Below are 17,197 nucleotides of genomic sequence, written 5' to 3' on the forward strand. Positions count from 1 at the left end.
TGCGGAATTTGTGAATGTCATAAAATAAAAATTCGACTCTGTTTCGTTCTAGTCGAACTTTCCATAGACACATACATGATACCAACATCCACATAATACTATCTTTTCATACGTTATGTCAATGTCAAGTGGCCTCACTGACAACACCACTTGACTTTTGTGCAACGTCGAAGTCAGAAAATGTTTCTTGTTTACCATTTATTTATTTTTACCGTATAATATTTATTATTAATTTTAGTGTTATCGTAGTATTAGCGATAACAGTTAACATAACTATTGTGTTATCCAAAGAATTATTAAGACTCTAATACTAAGATTTCTAGTGAAAATGTCGGATTTCGGCCCGGTAAGTTATGTTTTAAATTTTTGTTATTATTTTATTACTTACTTATTTCATTTTACCAGCTCATATTAGATAAGGTAAAGAACATAGAATCTGGTTATCACTTTGTAGAAATATTCAATGTACAATTTGCGCACCTATGTAATGTAGCTATGCACCTATCCTATTTTTATTATACCTAGTTGTTTGAATTTTGGTGACCTCTATACCGTAGCGTTGTGAACTTCCACCATACAATATGACGTCTGATTAATATTCGTGTGACGATGCAAGCCAAACTTATATCAGATTATTTTGTTATTGGAAGTCTATGGTATACAGAAATCCTACATAATATTATAGTAGCCAGCAAGAAATATTGTTCATCAACCTTTATAATGAGATTTCGGCTTGTAGAGCGTTTTCTCTGTCTCTCTACTAGCTGCCCTGGAGAACTTCATTCTGCCTAACAGTCGATTCAAATTTTTAAAATTTTTCTCTCTGTAAGAACCATCCTCGTACTTCAAGGAATATTATAAAAAAATAATTAGCGAAATCGGTTCAGCTGTTCTCGAGATTTGCAATCAGCAACACATTTAGTGATTCATTTTTATATTCAGTACCCTTATTATAAATGCGAAAGTGTGTTTGTTTGTTGGTTTGTCCTTCAATCACGTCGCAACGGTGCAACGGATTGACGTGATTTTTTGCATGGGTATAGATAAAGACTTGGAGAGTGACATAGGCTACTTTTTATCCCGGAAAATCAAAGAGTTCACACGGGATTTTTAAAAACCTAATTCCACGCGGACAAAGTCGCGGGCATCAGCTAGTATAGATATAAATCTATGACTGAACTAATATTTTTTTTTCAAAATGTTTCAGGAGCATCCAAGAAACCTAATACCAGAGCTATGCAATCAGTTTTACCACTTGGGGTGGGTCACAGGAACAGGAGGGGGAATTTCTATCAAGGAAGGGTAAGTTACTAAGTTATGTCTATTAGTAGTATTACTTAATATACACACTTACTTTACTTATTCATATACTTTCGCTCTTTCTCTACTTACTCATATACTCCTTAATAGACACTCATGGAACTAGAAATATAATATGTCTAAGGATAAACCTGTAGTGTTTACAATTCCTTTTTACTTCTTCTTCATCACAATAACATTCTCTTGTGAAAACTAATTACTCACCTATCTTCTAAATATTTTATATATTCAGGCAAAGGTGACTGACTGACTGACTGATCTATCAACGCACAGCGCAAACTGGATGGATCAGGCTCTAATTTTGCATGCAGATAGCTATTATGACGTAGGCATCCGCTAAGAAAGAATTTTTGAAAATTCAACCCCTAAGGGGGTGAAATAGGGTTTTGAAATTTGTGTAGTAAGCTAATTGTAAAACTAAGATAAAAGCCTAATTTAGTTCAAAACCTGCGTTTCAATTACATTTATTTAGGTTATGGGTTCAGCATGTTTCCTTTGTAAGTAGCTGAAAAATCTGGTTGTATATTGGCTGCTAGAATTTACTTAGAGAATCTTCTTTTTTCAGCAACAAAATCTACATTGCACCTTCTGGGGTACAAAAAGAAAGAATGAAACCAGATGATTTGTTTGTACAGAATATAAATGATGAGGATTTGGAACTGCCACCGCCAGAAAAGAAGTACTTAATCGTTATTTAATATACTTACTTATTTTATATTTATTTCAATATTTTGCTGTGGATTGGACCCTTATTTTAAAATATGTGAAAGTGTGTTTGTTTATTGGTTTGTCAGTTTGTTGGTTTGTCCTTCAATCACGTCGCAACGGTGCAACGGTCAGACATGATTTTTTGCTTAGGTATAGATAAAGACCTGGAGAGTGGCATAGGCTACTTTTTATCCCGGAAAATCAAACAGTTCCCACTGGATTCTTAAAACTTAAATCCACACGTACGAAGTCGCGGGCATCGGCTAATGAAGTATTAAATTTTAAAAAAATATGAAGCAATTGAAATATAGAACTTTTGTATAAATTTTCAGGTTAAAGAAAAGTCAGTGCACACCTTTATTCATGCTAGCATACAGGGAAAGAAATGCAGGTGCAGTCATACACACACACTCTCCACATGCAGTGAGGTGCACTTTGCTCTATGATAAGGAGTTTGTTATCACCCATCAGGAAATGATCAAGGTAATTATAGTACGGTTGAGATGGCAACCTGTGTGGGGATGCCCCGCACACCCACACAGTAACCCGATGCGGGATAGCGCGGGGGCTGTGCGGGTGTGCGGGTCTCCCCGCCTCATACCCCGATTTCCATGACCTGTCGCGTACTATAGATTAGTCAGAGATGATTAAGGTAGTTAAAAAAAATACACGAGCTCAATGAGGAGGTTTCCAGGCAACGTTCGAGAAAATTTTCATAGATGGCGCTGAATACTACCACCACTAAAGATGAAAAATAATACCTATATCTATATGATCAATGCTACATCATTATCTTGATGATGCAGCCTAAGATGGAGCGCGCTTGCCTAGAAGATGCCTATTCATTCTTGACTTGAAGGTACCCATATTATAATTCGAGGTACCCATATTTTTACTCCTGTGAAGTTTCATTTCATTTTATTTCATTCAACACCATTTTGTTCACCGACTCCTCACTTATTGTTTAAACTTTCCAGGGTATCAAAGACGCCTCGCTCGGCCGCTACCTCAGATACGATGAGAAACTAATAGTTCCTATAATAGAGAACACACCCTTTGAAAAGGACCTCGCGGGCAGTCTAGCTGAGGCCTTACAAGCATACCCGGGAACCAGCGCAGTGCTGGTTAGAAGACATGGTGTATATGTTTGGGGAGATAGTTGGCAACAGACGAAAACTATGTGAGTAAAAAAATTGTAGATGTCTAAGGACTTTCCAACACTGCGTCTTCCGGTGACTGACTGACTGGCTGACTGATCTATCAACATCATCATCCTCATCATCAACAGATGTCCACTGCTGGATATAGATCTCTTGTAGGGACTTCCATACGCCACGGTCTTGCGCTGCCTGAATCCAGCGGCTCCCTGCGACTCGTCTGATGTTGTCCGTCCACCTAGTGGGGGTCTTCCAACACTGCGTCTTCCGGTGCAAGGTCGCCATTCCAGCACCTTGGGACCCCAACGTCTATCGGTTGTACGAACTATGTGCCCTGCCCATTGCCACTTCAGCTTCGCAACCCGTTGAGCTGTCGGTTACTCTCGTTCTCCTACGGATCTCCTCATTTCTGATTTGAAGACGCAGTGTTGGAAAACCCCCCACTAGGTGGACGGACGACATAAGACGAGTCGCAGGGGGCCGCTGAATTCAGGCGGCGCAAGACCGTGGTGTGTGGAAATCCCTACAAGAGACCTATGTCCAGCAGTGGACGTCTATCGGTCGATGATGATAATGATGATGATGAGGACTTTGGGGACCACCTAGATAGAGATAAAGAAATCTCTAGGAAGCATGTTGCTGAAATTGCTTCTTGAAGGGAATTTTTGTTGCTAGTAATCAGAAAAACACATCCTGACTTTGTCTGCAGCCATTGGCACCGATTCCTTTGTCGTTCTCTAAACTAAATTTAGAGTATCTGCATCCTTTTCTTTTTAACAATGCTAAAAAAGGAACGTAACATGACTTTCACATTTAAAGACTCTGAATTTTAGTGCACAATACAATTTTAAACAGTAGGTTCGCGGGTGCGCGCTAAAATCACGGGTTTTAACATCTAAAAATTAAATTTAGAACTGTCAAACTGTGTCTGTCCTTTTCATATTATATTAGTAAGAAGAGCATGCGAATACTCTAAAATTAGGTTGTGCTCAGAATCAGTGCCATTAGCTCTGAAGAGTGCCTCTCTAATTTATAGGACGGAATGCTACGACTACCTGTTCGAAATGGCGGTAGAAATGAAGAAATTGGGACTCGACCCCGCTTTCAACCCCGAAACTACGCAGAACGGAAAAAACTAGGCCAAAAATACAACCAGAAAAGTTGCCATAAAAATATTACCTTTCTAGTCGCGTAAAAATAGAATTTTCATATTTTCATATTATTTTTATATAACACAGACGGCCGATTTTTATCTACTATTGATTTTTATTCGAGAGGCAGTGCTTTTTTTCACGTGAATGCTCACTGTCGACTACATTATGTTTCTCGTTTATACTATGTTTCTCTTCGTCAAAAATCAGATCAAGTAAGTTTTACTAACTCCCACTTTCTACCGTGAGAAGTGAGAACTCTATGTTCTTCTTTCGCCTCTTTTCCGGATCGACTTGCCGTATATCGGTTATCTGTGATAGGGGTAAGTCCTTGTCACACATGACGTGACGTCAGAGATCCAAAGTGGCTCCTAGAAGTTTTAACACTAGGAACTATAAAGGCGTTCACACTGCAGAACTGCACCGCTGCCGTTACGCTCCCAAAGTACGGTGTTCATAATCGGCTGAAATGAATAATAATAACTAATCTAGGTATCTGTATTCTGTCAATAAGTATAGTGTCAACTTTGTTATTTTGTCAATAATTGTAGGATCTTGACAAACAACAATATTGCTAAGTAACTTATCGATATTACAGATAGATTGTTTGTTAATTTTGGTCGTACATCGCACATCTCCCAGCGCAGCGGGTTATTCCGTTTATTCACCAAAAAAGTAGTAATAAAGATGGAAACGCTTTACCGAGTATACACCTTAGAGCCCTAGGGTGCCTGTTTTAGGGTGCCTGTCCACTGAAGCGGAGCGGAGCGGAGATGTATTGAGCAGAGCAGATTGTCGGTAAATAATGTAATAATTTTATTCTGTCTTCTGACAAAACTCTGATTGGTCAACTATACACATCTCCGCTCCGCTTTAGTGGATAGGCACCCTTTGGGTGAATAAACGGGATGAGCCCTCTAGCTAGACGATATGTCGCAGCTCTATCGAAGAGTCGCGATGTCGTAACGCGTTGAGCGTGACAAGGGCTTTATGCTCGAATAAGGTAAAGTGTTAAATATATTTTTAATACAAAGTTGTATTTTTTGAAAACGTTTAAATAAAAAACAATCATAGTTAAACTTGATTTTTATTCAAATAAAACTTTTTAAATACAAGCGTCCGCGTCATTGCGTATGAGTTCATTGAAAATACTTTTCGAAATAACATTCATGCATGCAGTTTCATCTTTTGGCTCCAAATCTTTATTACATTTTATTGTATGCCTATTAATCCCATGTATACTTGTGCCACACTTATTGGTTATCAACTCTTTTATTTCTTCCAACTCTGCTTTTGATAGAAGATTTGTATTAGAGAAATCTTCGTCCAAACAGGGGGTCTCTCTTTTCGCCATCGCATACAAAGATTTCAAGTCTAAAAATCTTTTGTTTTTCTTAGCGCTTGCTTTTTTTTCAAAACTCTCTTCAAGTCGTCTAAATAAGATTTGTTTTCTGCTATTTTCTCGTCGAGTATTTCGATTTCTTTTTCATTTAATTTCTCTAAATCGTCATCAGTTATATTAAACTTGTGTTTTATATCTGACGGCAAAACAGTAACAGTTTTCTCTGAAAATGGTTAAGGATATTACTTTCTTCGCGTTCTAGCGTATAGCTCTCTCCAACCTAGACCTCAAGCGCAAGCCTATCAATAAATAAAAATCGGCCAAGTGCGAGTCAGACCCGCGCACTGAGGGTTCCGTACTACAGTCGTATTTTTTTGACATTTTGTACGATAAATCAAAAACTATTTAGCATAAAAACATGGTCTAAATTTTCGTTTTCAAAAAAATAGAGATCCCTGTGAAGCCGGGGGCTAGTTTGACTATAACTTGCATAAGTTTCGTCTCAATCAGTGTCGATGTTTTTGCGTTATAAGTTTACAGATAACATTCAATTTTACAATAGAATGCAGACTATTTTACCTCCATCTGTACAATTCGTTGGTTTCACTGAAAAGTAAGCTCGCATCTTCTGAACTGGCTTAGCAAATCCTAGTTCGTCCTTCAGCAGAATACTTTCAAAAATGTCGTACTCTATACAGACAATTTTCTCCTCCAATTTTCTAAGCTCGACGTTATTTTTGGAAAATTTGGAAAATTTCTCAGCGATCACCTTTATGTGAGGCACTTCGGATATGTAGATGTTTTTGCTGTCTATGGTTTTGGGGATGGGCACATCTGCTGTAACAAATATATTATCTGTTTGATTAAAACGCATCTCAATTTATAAGATTTTAAACAAACTGTGAGCATTGACGTATACCTATCCTTATAATATTATTATATTTGACGTGCAATCTACATATTATTGTCATGAAACGTTTTTTCTAAAAAATGATATGAAATGTGCACATTTTATTAAAGTTCCCGGACAATATTACAGCTGTCCAGAACAGTAAGTATGAAATTTCATTTCATATCATAAGTTTGAAATTTTTGAAATCAAACTCCTGAAAGGCCGGCAACGGATCGGCAGTTCCTCTGGTGCTGCAAATGTTCATGGGCGGCGGTTAGCACTTAACATCAGGTGACCCGCCTGCTTTAACGTGATCGTCGTCAAGCGCAAACCTATCTTGTAAAGAAAAATGGATTTCCAGCTTAACAGATAAGGACAAGACGCTTAGTTGAAAAACCTTGGATCGAATCAAGGACCTTTGTCCTTTCGTACGACTTTTCGTAGAGACGCAGGTAAGCAAGATCAAATCCACAAAGACGTTGAGAAGCTATTTTTGAATTACCTTTATTTTCTCCCAATAGCTGTTCGAGATGAGCAGTATTATCCACATTTTGCCATTGAGAATTATCAACCGTTTCCTCACAAGACTGAGAAAGTGGCTTCGCGTTCGTACTCTGTGAACTACATAAAGCCTTTTGCAGTTCTTTCAGATCGAAGAGGTGAGGATCGAAATTATACTGCTGTTTGATTAGATCCTTAAACTGAAAAAATAGGGTCGTAAGTAACCGTGGTTGACGTCTCCTACCAGACTAGACCTGAGAAAATTAATAAATCCACAAATCACCCTAGCTGGGAATCCACAACCACGTAGTTGAAATTGCACTTTGGTTGAGTCTTGACTTATAAGTGGCACATGCTGTCCCATATGAAATGAATAAATTCATTTTATTTCCATGGTCACGTACTACAAAGCGATTTATATTTTCGTCTTTTCTAATTTGAAACCGATTTTGTGCTTAATTTTATCTGTAGACACAATATCTATCACCAGATGAAGCAAAAATGTCTCGTAATTTTTTTTTGCGCGTCCTTGGCAAACAGAATAAAATGTATCATTCGTTTATAGATATGTATTGCTTTCGCCTAATATTACATAGGACCAATGTGTTTCATTAGGTCTAAGTACTTACATGAATATCTAAAGTTTGATTATCCACAGATTGTGCCGCGTCTTTTAAATTCGGTTTAATATAACATGACCTGTCGGCAACAGTTTTATCTTTGAAAGGATTTCTCTTGTTTCTTGGAGGCAATACTTCTTCTATAATTAAATCATTTCGGCCCTTAATTTTGGATTGTTCCTCCTCTTTTTTATTAACACGGGCATAATAATTGCGCTGGGTACGGTTCATTTTGCAGTTAACAAATCATAATAACTTATGTTTTTGTTTTACATCATTTCAATTTGTAAATAAAATATAATAGGTATGTTGTCCCGAAAATCGCTTGAGTTGTTATCATTTTGACACATTTGAATGATTTGCATCAAGTACCTATCAAAGCTATCATCAGTCATCAAGTCATTCACCGTGCACAGAAGAACGTAAAATCCTTGGATGAATAATTACCAACCATCTCTATGGTAAAATCACCTTAAGACTGATAGTACTATCTCTATGGTTGAATCTTATTACTCTATGGTTGAATCCCATATTATAGTAAATCAAGAAGTAAGCCCAGCGTGGCCCAGCAGCACCTCGGATTGCCTGGCCAGAGTGAACTAGAGTGAGGGAACTCTCGGTTTGATCCTGAATCGACGATATCTCAAATATTAGGCTATAGTGAGTAAAATCAAAGAAAAATAGGGCTACTTTAGGGCTACCTGCGTCAGTGCGGCTGCCAGTGACGTCGAAGCCTCATCGTGTTGTTAGAAGTTCCCTAAGCTTTTTACTGCGCTCAAACGACGTTCTAAGTTTAATGCCGTAAATTATTCACATTTCGCCACTTCACAGATAAGTTGGTGGTAATAAATTAAACAATGAAGGAACGAAATGCGTATTTTAATTACTATATTTCTTTGGGTACATCTGGTTTAGTTCCTCGAGAATCGGAGAGTACAATTTCAGATTAAAAGCATTTGAAACTTCTTGATATGTATGTAAATTATTGTAACTCGTCAACAAAGTTCAGCCGATGATACCGCGATCGCTTTTCCCTGGGCCAGTAGACGATGGTAGTGGCAGGGTGGTGGTCGGATGGTAGGGCGGAGGAGGTCAGGGTGCGGATGGTGAGGATCAACTTCTCGCAGTGCGGTAGACAAGTCAGTACCGCCATGCATCGCGTGGGACTGAGGATCTTCTGAACTGGACGACCGTCTACTTGAAGCTGAAAGGAGTTTTTTTAATAGATACAAGTTAACCCTCGACTCATCACCTCGAGCTAATCTGATGGTAAGTGAGAACGCTAAGATGATAGCGGGCTAACTTGAAAGGGCAAATGGCAGTTTTTAATTAAACTCACACTAAGCTTTAAAGGTGTCTGTTAGGGGGTTGCCACTACACTAAGTGTCTGGCAATATATGACGTGATTTCTAATACTATTCTGAAAGAAAATATTTTTTTAAGACTTTTTACGCCCTTATTAGCTGTTACCGCCCAAAGCCACCATGATCCAAACAAACGTTCCTCCCAGTGTTGGGGGCAGTACGCAGATAAACTTTCAGCTTTTATAAAATAACGAAGGTCTGGCACGCGCTGGCTCTTTATAAGCTCTGCGTAGGAATGACGGACGTAAATATGCCAAAGAAGTCGGCAGCGACCCGAAGTTGGGAAGTTGGCGGTATTCTAGTATAGGCTATAGCTCCGTTCCTCGGAGAACACCTAAAGCTGTCTGATCTTTCCTCGGTTGTGTCGGATGATTAAAGTAATAGAGAACGCACTTGAGTTTTCGCTCATTTTTGCGGTATACTTTATATTTATCTCTGCGTTGCTGGCTAGTCTTGTCTCTAAAGATTGGCCGCCGCAACTGAAAGTCAGTCTGGAAGATCATGCTTTACCTCGTATCCCTGAATGTCTTCCACTAGTCGCGGCATCTTCCACCTCACCAGCACGGTGTGATCTGAGACTCTTCGCAAACCCAAGAATCTGGCTTTTAAACCTTCAGAGGCGCTCTTTACTGACTGTATCAAAATTATGCCATGTTTATAAGAAGGAGAAAATTATTAATGAGAGATAGCGGAGACTCGTATATGTTTTTCTTTACGGTAAGTAAGTATGTGGAAGAATATTTTAGTATAGGCAAGCGATCTCATCTATCTTCGATGTTAGGTGACTTGCTTGCAATACAGAATTGTTAGCATACCTATAGTAGGTACGCGACAGGTCGAGATGGCCATCGGGGAGGGAACTTGCACAGGCCCTGCTGTAACCCGGTGCGGGCGAGCACAGGTGACGTACGGGGCGTCTCCCCGCCTCATACACCGTTTGCCATCTCAACCTGTCGCGGACTATACCTACCTACCATTTCTACTCAATACTGAAGATTCGCTACAATCCCATTTGATGACATACCTTAATTCGTACATAAGTATGAGCCTTCGGCCTTAACTGCAGAGGTCCGGTTCGGGGTTCAATTCCAAGCACGCACCTCTAACTTTTAGGATTTATGTGCGTTTTGAGCAATTAAATAATATCACTTGTTTTAATGGTGAAGGAAAATGTCGTGAAGAACCTGCACGCCTGAGAGTTCTTCATACGGTTCTCAAAAGTGTGCGAAGTCTGCCAATCCGCACTTGGGTTTGGTGATAGACTATGGTTTCCCTTCTCACTCTGCGAGGAGACTCAACAGTGGGCCGGCGATAGGATGAGGCGATTACGAAAGGATTTTGAACTTACGTTGATTTTAGACACTTCAGGTTTTTCTGGTATTCTGCTAAACGGTTTGGTCAACTCCGATTTGCACACAGTGCGTGCTAACAGCAAATCTACTAACTTTGTCATATCTATATTCATTTCCTCCTACAAAAAGTTATAGAATAATGTTTTAATATCTAAATATATTTAAAAGGAAAAGCTGCTGGACCGATCGAGCTGAAATTTTGTCTGCAGGTAGCTGTTATGATATAGAAATTCTGTAATAAAGGATTTTTGAAAATTCAACTGCTAAAGCCTAAGGAGGTAAAATAGAGCTTCTAAATTAGTGTAGTCCACGCGGACGAAGTCGCAGGCATAAGCTAGTTATAATAAATATAAATACTATACATTATAAACGCCAAAGTGTATCTGTCTGTCCCCTTTTCTCTACGCAACAGCTGAACCAGTTTTGATTCAATTTAGCACAGAGATAGTTTGCATCCTGGAGATGGATATGTCCGTCCCTAGGGCAATTTTGATCCCCATTTAACGGGGCTGCTACTAGAGCAATAGCTAAATAATTTTATAAGTTAGTAGGTAAGTATATCAGGTAACTTGACTTGAACATTAGTTATAAATGCAAAAGTAAGTTTGTTTGTTGGTTTGTTGGTTTGTCCTTCAATCACGTCGCAACGATGCAACGGATTGACGTGATTTTTTGCATGGCTATAGATAAAGACCTGGAGAGTGACATAGGCACAAAGAGTGAGAGACAGAGTGACAAATCCCGTGGGAAATCTTCGATTTTCCGGGATAAAAAGTATTTTATCCCGGAAAATCGAAGATTTCTATTTATGTAGTATGGAGAAGTATTTTTAAAAACCTAATTCCACGTGGATGAAGTCGCGGGCATTAGCTAGTACCTAATTGATATTTTTAAGTATGGCCTTAAGCTGTGGTAGCCTAGTGGTTAGGACGTCCGCCTTGCAATCGGAGGTCGGGGGTTCGATCACGGGCACGCACCTCTAACTTTCAGAGTTATGTGCGTTTTTAAGTAATTAAAATATCACTTGCTTTAACGGTGAAGGAAAACATCGTGAGGAATCCTGCATACCTGAGAGTTCTCCATAATGATCTCAAAGGTGTGTGAAGTCTGCCAATCCGCACTTGGCCAGCGTGGTAGACTATGGCCAAAACCCTTCTCACTCTGAGAGGAGACCTACCGTGCTCTGTAGTGAGCCGGCGATGGGTTGATCATGATGATGATGATTATGTATGGCCTTACCACTGGCTGTCCAATATCGTAATTTGTTTCTTTATCCACCAACAACGTGTGTTTATGTGTCTGTGAGGAAGCCTCGCATATATTATTATTATGTTTCAATTCTAAATCCAATTTACTCTGTAACGACATTAAATTTAATGGACGGCGCGTGTATAATCCGGGACAGGTCGAGATGGCAATCGGGACATGGGGTTAACGCGGGGGCTGTGCGGGTGTTCCCTCCCCGATTGCCATTTTAACCTGTCGCGTACTATACCTACCTATCTTGCAAATTGCGAGAGCCTCGATAGCTCAACGGTTACAGGAGCGGAAATCCGAAAGGTCGCCGGTTCAAACCCCACCCGTTGCACTATCGTCGTATCTACTCCTAACACAAGCTTTACGCTAGGGGAAAGGGGAATATTAGTCAGCACAATGAACTAGGCTAATGTTCTTTTAAAAAGAAATACGTTACCCTTTTTTCTAGAAAATATCAATTTCCCGGATGCGAATAAAATTACCAAATATTTATTTGAAACATTATCATCGTAAGAAGCTTTACTGAATGAATGTTTAATCAATCAATCATTGCGGAGCTTCGGACGTCCACTGTTGAACATGGGTCTTCGCCTCCACCACGCCTTCCTCATCCAGCCGCTTCCCACCACCCTATTTATATCGTCAATCCACCATGCCGGAGGGCACTCTATTACGCTTATTATCTCTACACTCTCCAGGCTCCAAGGACTATATCACTCCTACGACAGGCACGGTCTGCCCCCCCCCCCCCCCCCCCCCCATGTTTAGTGCGGACTAACCATCAGTAGTCCAACAACTCCACCCATCCCAACATCATCCTAAGCCGTGGTCCGAGCCTCAGAGGAGGCCCTTAGTTAAAATGCATTTTGTATGGCGATTCAAATATTCAATAATCTACCAACGGCCATGAAAGAAATGACACTTCCTAAATTTAAACGGAAGCTACACGAGTGGTTATTATTTCATTGTTTTTACTCGGTTAATGACTTCTTAAATTTCAAAGAATGATTATTTGGCGGATAAAGTGTTTGTTGTTAACAATTACTAATCTAAGTACTATAACTAATAATAATTTTAATGATAGCATGTTGACATACTTTTTTCCACTTTTGATGTCTGTTTACACAATATTTTATTAATTTTAATGATTGACATTTTGTAATCGCAATATTTTATTTTGTTTCGTACTCAATATTCTCCTTTAAAATACTAATTATTCATGACTTATTTAAATTAGGTATATATTATTGACATTTATTGTACCTACTTAATAACATTGCACGCCATACTTGGTAATACACTGTTTCCAAAAAAATATTGTAACACCACTACACGTGTATTTTTTGCAATAAAAAATTATGAATTATGAATTATGAAAAAAAAGGTCCTAAAAATATGTTTTAAACTGAAATCTCTTCATCAATCTACATTTACTATTGATGAAACTAGAGATGTATTTGCTATAAAATAACAAAAATAGTAATGCCTCTGTACAAACCGTTTGCGAATATTCGTTTTTCTCTTTGAATTTTAACTTCTGTTTCTCTGCCACCAAAAAATTGTCATGAGACGTACCTGCAGACTTAGTACTATATTTACGGTTCAAAATATTTTTACCATGGTGCCTATAAATTTCTTTTACATGGTCATTTATAAAATCAATAATTTTATTTTCTGAATTTCTAGATAGTTTCTTGACTCTTGATCTTACAACATTCCTACGTAATTTGCTTACATTAACTTGAGACTCTTTTATAACTTTAGTATACAATTTGTTATCACCTTTACTAAAGTTATCGTTTTGATCATATTTTAAATTAAAATTATTATTTATACTATCAAGTAAAGTTTTTGTATTGTTGACAATTTCTCCGGTCTTGTAGTTTTCTGAATAGTTTTCGTTATACTGAGGTGGATCAATCAAGTTAGTTTCATGTATACTTAAAAGTGATTTGCCAGTAATTATATCGTAAAAGTTTGTTGCTGCATGATCTTCACTGAAATTATCATGTGACATTCCATTTTTTGAGCAAATTTCAGCTAGTGCTTTTCGACTTTGCGATATATCTTCCTGTATTTGCAATATAGATTTCTCGAAACTTAAAATTCTACTGCAAAAAATATCCACGTCGCTATTTCTTTTGCCTTTTGATGTTGAAAGAATGCTGTTCAACAACTTAACTTCATTATTAATTACTTTCATGTTTCTTTGATTATAATTATTCATATCATTAATAGTATTGACTACACAGATGGCTGAAGATTTTTTTGGAAATATGAAGCTTGATGATGCCTCAATATTGTTGACATATTTTTTCGCATTCGTATTGCAGCGCACTGTATTATGTTCAATGGTATTATCACAATGTGTTGGCATGATATCATTGTTAGATATATCCACATATGCTGATAGCAATTTTTTATTGCTTGGTTGCTTGCAAACAATTTCAAAGTTATTGTTAACTGATTTAAAATTACAGATTTTGATATTAGGCGGACATGCCAGATTTTTATTCGATTTTATGCTGTTGACTTTCAAAATTGACTTACTCGTTAAAAGCTTCTTCACATTAGGTAAACTTGACTGCGATCGAAATTGTCTGTTGGAAAGTATCTTGGCTTCAAACATGGATGGTGTTAATAGCTTTCCCTTTTTTAATGGATAAAAATAATCTGTAGAAATGTTGTCACCAAAATCTGTTAAAGTTTCAGCTGGATTGTCAACTAGTTTATTTTTAAAACTAGTTTTACTATTATCATTAATTTCTTTATTTTGAGAACAATATGGCAGCCATTTACAAGATAAACATTCGCAGATGTCACACCCGCAATTATTTGCAGCTCTGGTAGCTAGCTTCTTATCACTTTCGGCTTCCACATCTTTACAACATAACTGACATTCACAAGACTGACATTTACATGTAGTAAATGATTTAGCAGGTAAATTAAAAAAGGCAAGTGGAATGCCTTCGTATGAACTTTTAACTATGCTTTCATATTTTTCATTATCTTTACAAATGATGCACTCACAGTCCATGCAGTGACAGTTATCTCTAGACTTATTAAAACCGGTGTTCGAATAACTATTATTTAAAAATGCATACATAGCGATTGTGTCACAATTTTTAATTTTGACAGAGCGCTTTCGACTAAAACTATTCTCTTTTAGTGATGTTGGATGAAGGTCGTAACCACGCATACTTCTATCAATTGGTTTTCTCACAATTCTGTTTTGTGTATCACATCTACAGTTGCCATCTGATTGACAGGAATTATTTGCACACGTGTCACAATTACAATTTCTATGTGATGCCATATCGGTTGATGTCTGCCGCATTAAATTTGAAGCCATAGTGCCATAATTATGTGTGCAGTGTATGCATTCACATGGTTCGCATTGGCACAGGCTTTGCTGAAAATTCCCTTGCATAGGGGCGACTATTACTGGACGTGGTACATGAGAATTTAAGGTGGTGCATTCTACGCATTGGCAAGGTTCACAGTCACAGGTTGCCGTTTCCATTTTGTTTTTACACACGCCTCGACAATCTTTTCTATCACAACGATAACAAGCGCATCCTAAATGAGGTAATTGTATACAATCATGCTGAGAATTTTGACTACCATGCTCAGTATTGTGTATATGTTTGTGTTCAGTATCTTCACAACCACAAGTATTTACTTTGGATACGTCGTATGTAGCAGAGTAACCAGGTATACATTCGCAAATTTTGCAACTACAAGCTTTATATATTTCCTTCAATTTCGCTAGAATATCTGGTTTCGTAATTTTATTTGTATTTACGGAATTGATAGGCTTGTGCGATGACAAGGAATCTTTGTAGGCTTCATATGGCAAATCCATTATTTGGGCACTCAATGCAGTAGTAGGGTCATCGGATTCCGTATTCTCTTCTTTTCGAGTGTGAGTCATAGCCACACTGTAATTTTGAGTATATGTTTCTTCGAATGACCTTTCCCTTTTTTCTATATCGTCTTTAGTAAATGTCACATTTTTATAACTAAACTCGGTATGTTTGCATAGATTAACTTCAGATTTTTCGGTTTTAATGTGTTTGTTCAGAGTATCTTTTTGCTCATATTCTTCAATATTTTTTTGGGTTTTCACACAATAATTAATATCATCAGATGTTTTAAGTGACAATTTACTTGTAGTGCAAGTGTTTGCTGTATCTTTTCGCTCACATGTCTTATCATCTCTTTTTGATATTTCACAATAACTTTTACTATCTAACTTTTTACATGTAAAATCACTTTCATTTTGTTTATCTTTTACATGGTAACTCTTGTCACTATTTTTAGTTATCTCACAACATGTTTTGGTATCATTTTTTTTATTTAAATGGTCACATTTAATGTAAGTGCTTACTGAATCGTTCTGCGTGTCTTCCTTAACTTTTTTAATTTTATCATGACAACTTTCACCTTTAGATTTTTTATTTACAAAATGATATTTGGTGTTAGCATGTAGCATATCTTTTCGCTCATCTTCTTTATTAACTTTTCTAATTAACTCGAAATGTATTTTGTCATCTGATTTCTTATTTGGCAAATCACATTTGGTATCAGTATTTATCGGATCTCTTTGCCCGTCTTCTTTTTCAAGTTTTTTGGCTACTTTATAATCACATACTTCATCCGATTTTTTACTTGCTAAATCACTTTTAGTTTTAGTATTGAGTGAATGTTGCTGCTCATCTTCCTGAACTTTTCTATCTACCTCACCATAGCTTCCGTCATCAGACTTCTTGCTTGTATCATTTTTACGAGAAAGCATATTTTTACAATCTGGGCACGTACATAATACATTGTCTTTTGCATATCTTATTTTGAAGCAATCAATTGAATTGCACTGAGGACATGAACATGAAGATGCGGCTCTATAAATCAGTTCCCTTTTTGTATCGTACATTGGAGTTTGAGATGTTTGAATCTTTGATATTTCCTCATGAACGTCTAACTTTTGTGGCGTCATTCTTTTTTTTTCATAGTCTGATGTTGGTTGTTTCCTGCGCTGTTGGTTGTTTCTTGCTACAACTCGCAGATTTTACACACCTGAAAAAATTCTCAATAGAATTTTATGCTTCATATTAAATATACTTTATCTTACCATTTGTATCGATTGCCTTGATATTTTCTCGTGTTTTTAACAATTGAGTATACATTTTAACTTTATCTTATCTTTATTTTATTTTCGTTGGTACGGTGACTGCGGATCATACGAGCACCAAAGTTACTTTCTAAGTTTACATGTCAAAATAAGCACTACTTTCTAATGCTATTTACTTCTTGTGAATTCTATGATCTATCTAATATCAACCTACGAGTAAATTATAAAACTTAGTAAGAAGGCGTACATGATATTATAATAATTACTTTACATATTATTTGGTTTGTTTTGTTGTTTTAATTTTGTGGCTTATTGAATAATTTATGTATATTTTTTGATTTTTTGAATTTTATATCAAAGTCATTGTCATTATCAAATTCTTCTTCTGGCATGTTTTGGCAG

General features: G+C 37.3%; 3 protein-coding genes and 1 pseudogene across 3 annotated transcripts; 1 reads left to right on the forward strand and 3 right to left on the reverse strand.

Annotated features, from left to right (window-relative positions):
- Positions 1 to 148: 148 nt before the first annotated feature.
- On the forward strand, positions 149 to 5,415 carry LOC117986273 (probable methylthioribulose-1-phosphate dehydratase). Its single transcript, XM_034973106.2, has 6 exons — positions 149 to 346; positions 1,208 to 1,302; positions 1,886 to 1,999; positions 2,361 to 2,511; positions 3,006 to 3,208; positions 4,222 to 5,415. Exons 1-6 carry the CDS (start codon positions 329 to 331, stop codon positions 4,322 to 4,324), a joined length of 684 nt encoding a protein of 227 aa, XP_034828997.1. The 5' UTR covers positions 149 to 328; the 3' UTR covers positions 4,325 to 5,415.
- On the reverse strand, positions 5,415 to 8,055 carry LOC117986274 (uncharacterized; annotated as a pseudogene).
- Positions 8,056 to 8,619: 564 nt separating this feature from the next.
- On the reverse strand, positions 8,620 to 11,722 carry LOC117986702 (uncharacterized). The gene is made up of 4 exons (XM_034973575.2): positions 11,647 to 11,722; positions 10,404 to 10,526; positions 9,566 to 9,688; positions 8,620 to 8,895 (listed from the first exon to the last, which is right to left on the reverse strand). The coding sequence occupies exons 2-4, from the start codon at positions 10,518 to 10,520 to the stop codon at positions 8,674 to 8,676; spliced, it is 462 nt and encodes a 153-aa protein (XP_034829466.2). The 5' UTR covers positions 10,521 to 10,526; positions 11,647 to 11,722; the 3' UTR covers positions 8,620 to 8,673.
- Positions 11,723 to 12,542: 820 nt separating this feature from the next.
- Positions 12,543 to 15,827, reverse strand: LOC138402963 (uncharacterized). Its single transcript, XM_069501682.1, has one exon. The coding sequence runs from the start codon at positions 15,596 to 15,598 to the stop codon at positions 13,052 to 13,054; it is 2,547 nt and encodes an 848-aa protein (XP_069357783.1). The 5' UTR covers positions 15,599 to 15,827; the 3' UTR covers positions 12,543 to 13,051.
- Between the last annotated feature and the right edge of the window lie 1,370 nt (positions 15,828 to 17,197).

The sequence above is a fragment of the Maniola hyperantus genome, chromosome 11 (assembly GCF_902806685.2).
Source record: "Maniola hyperantus chromosome 11, iAphHyp1.2, whole genome shotgun sequence".
In the NCBI taxonomy this organism is placed as follows: Eukaryota; Metazoa; Arthropoda; class Insecta; order Lepidoptera; family Nymphalidae; genus Maniola; species Maniola hyperantus.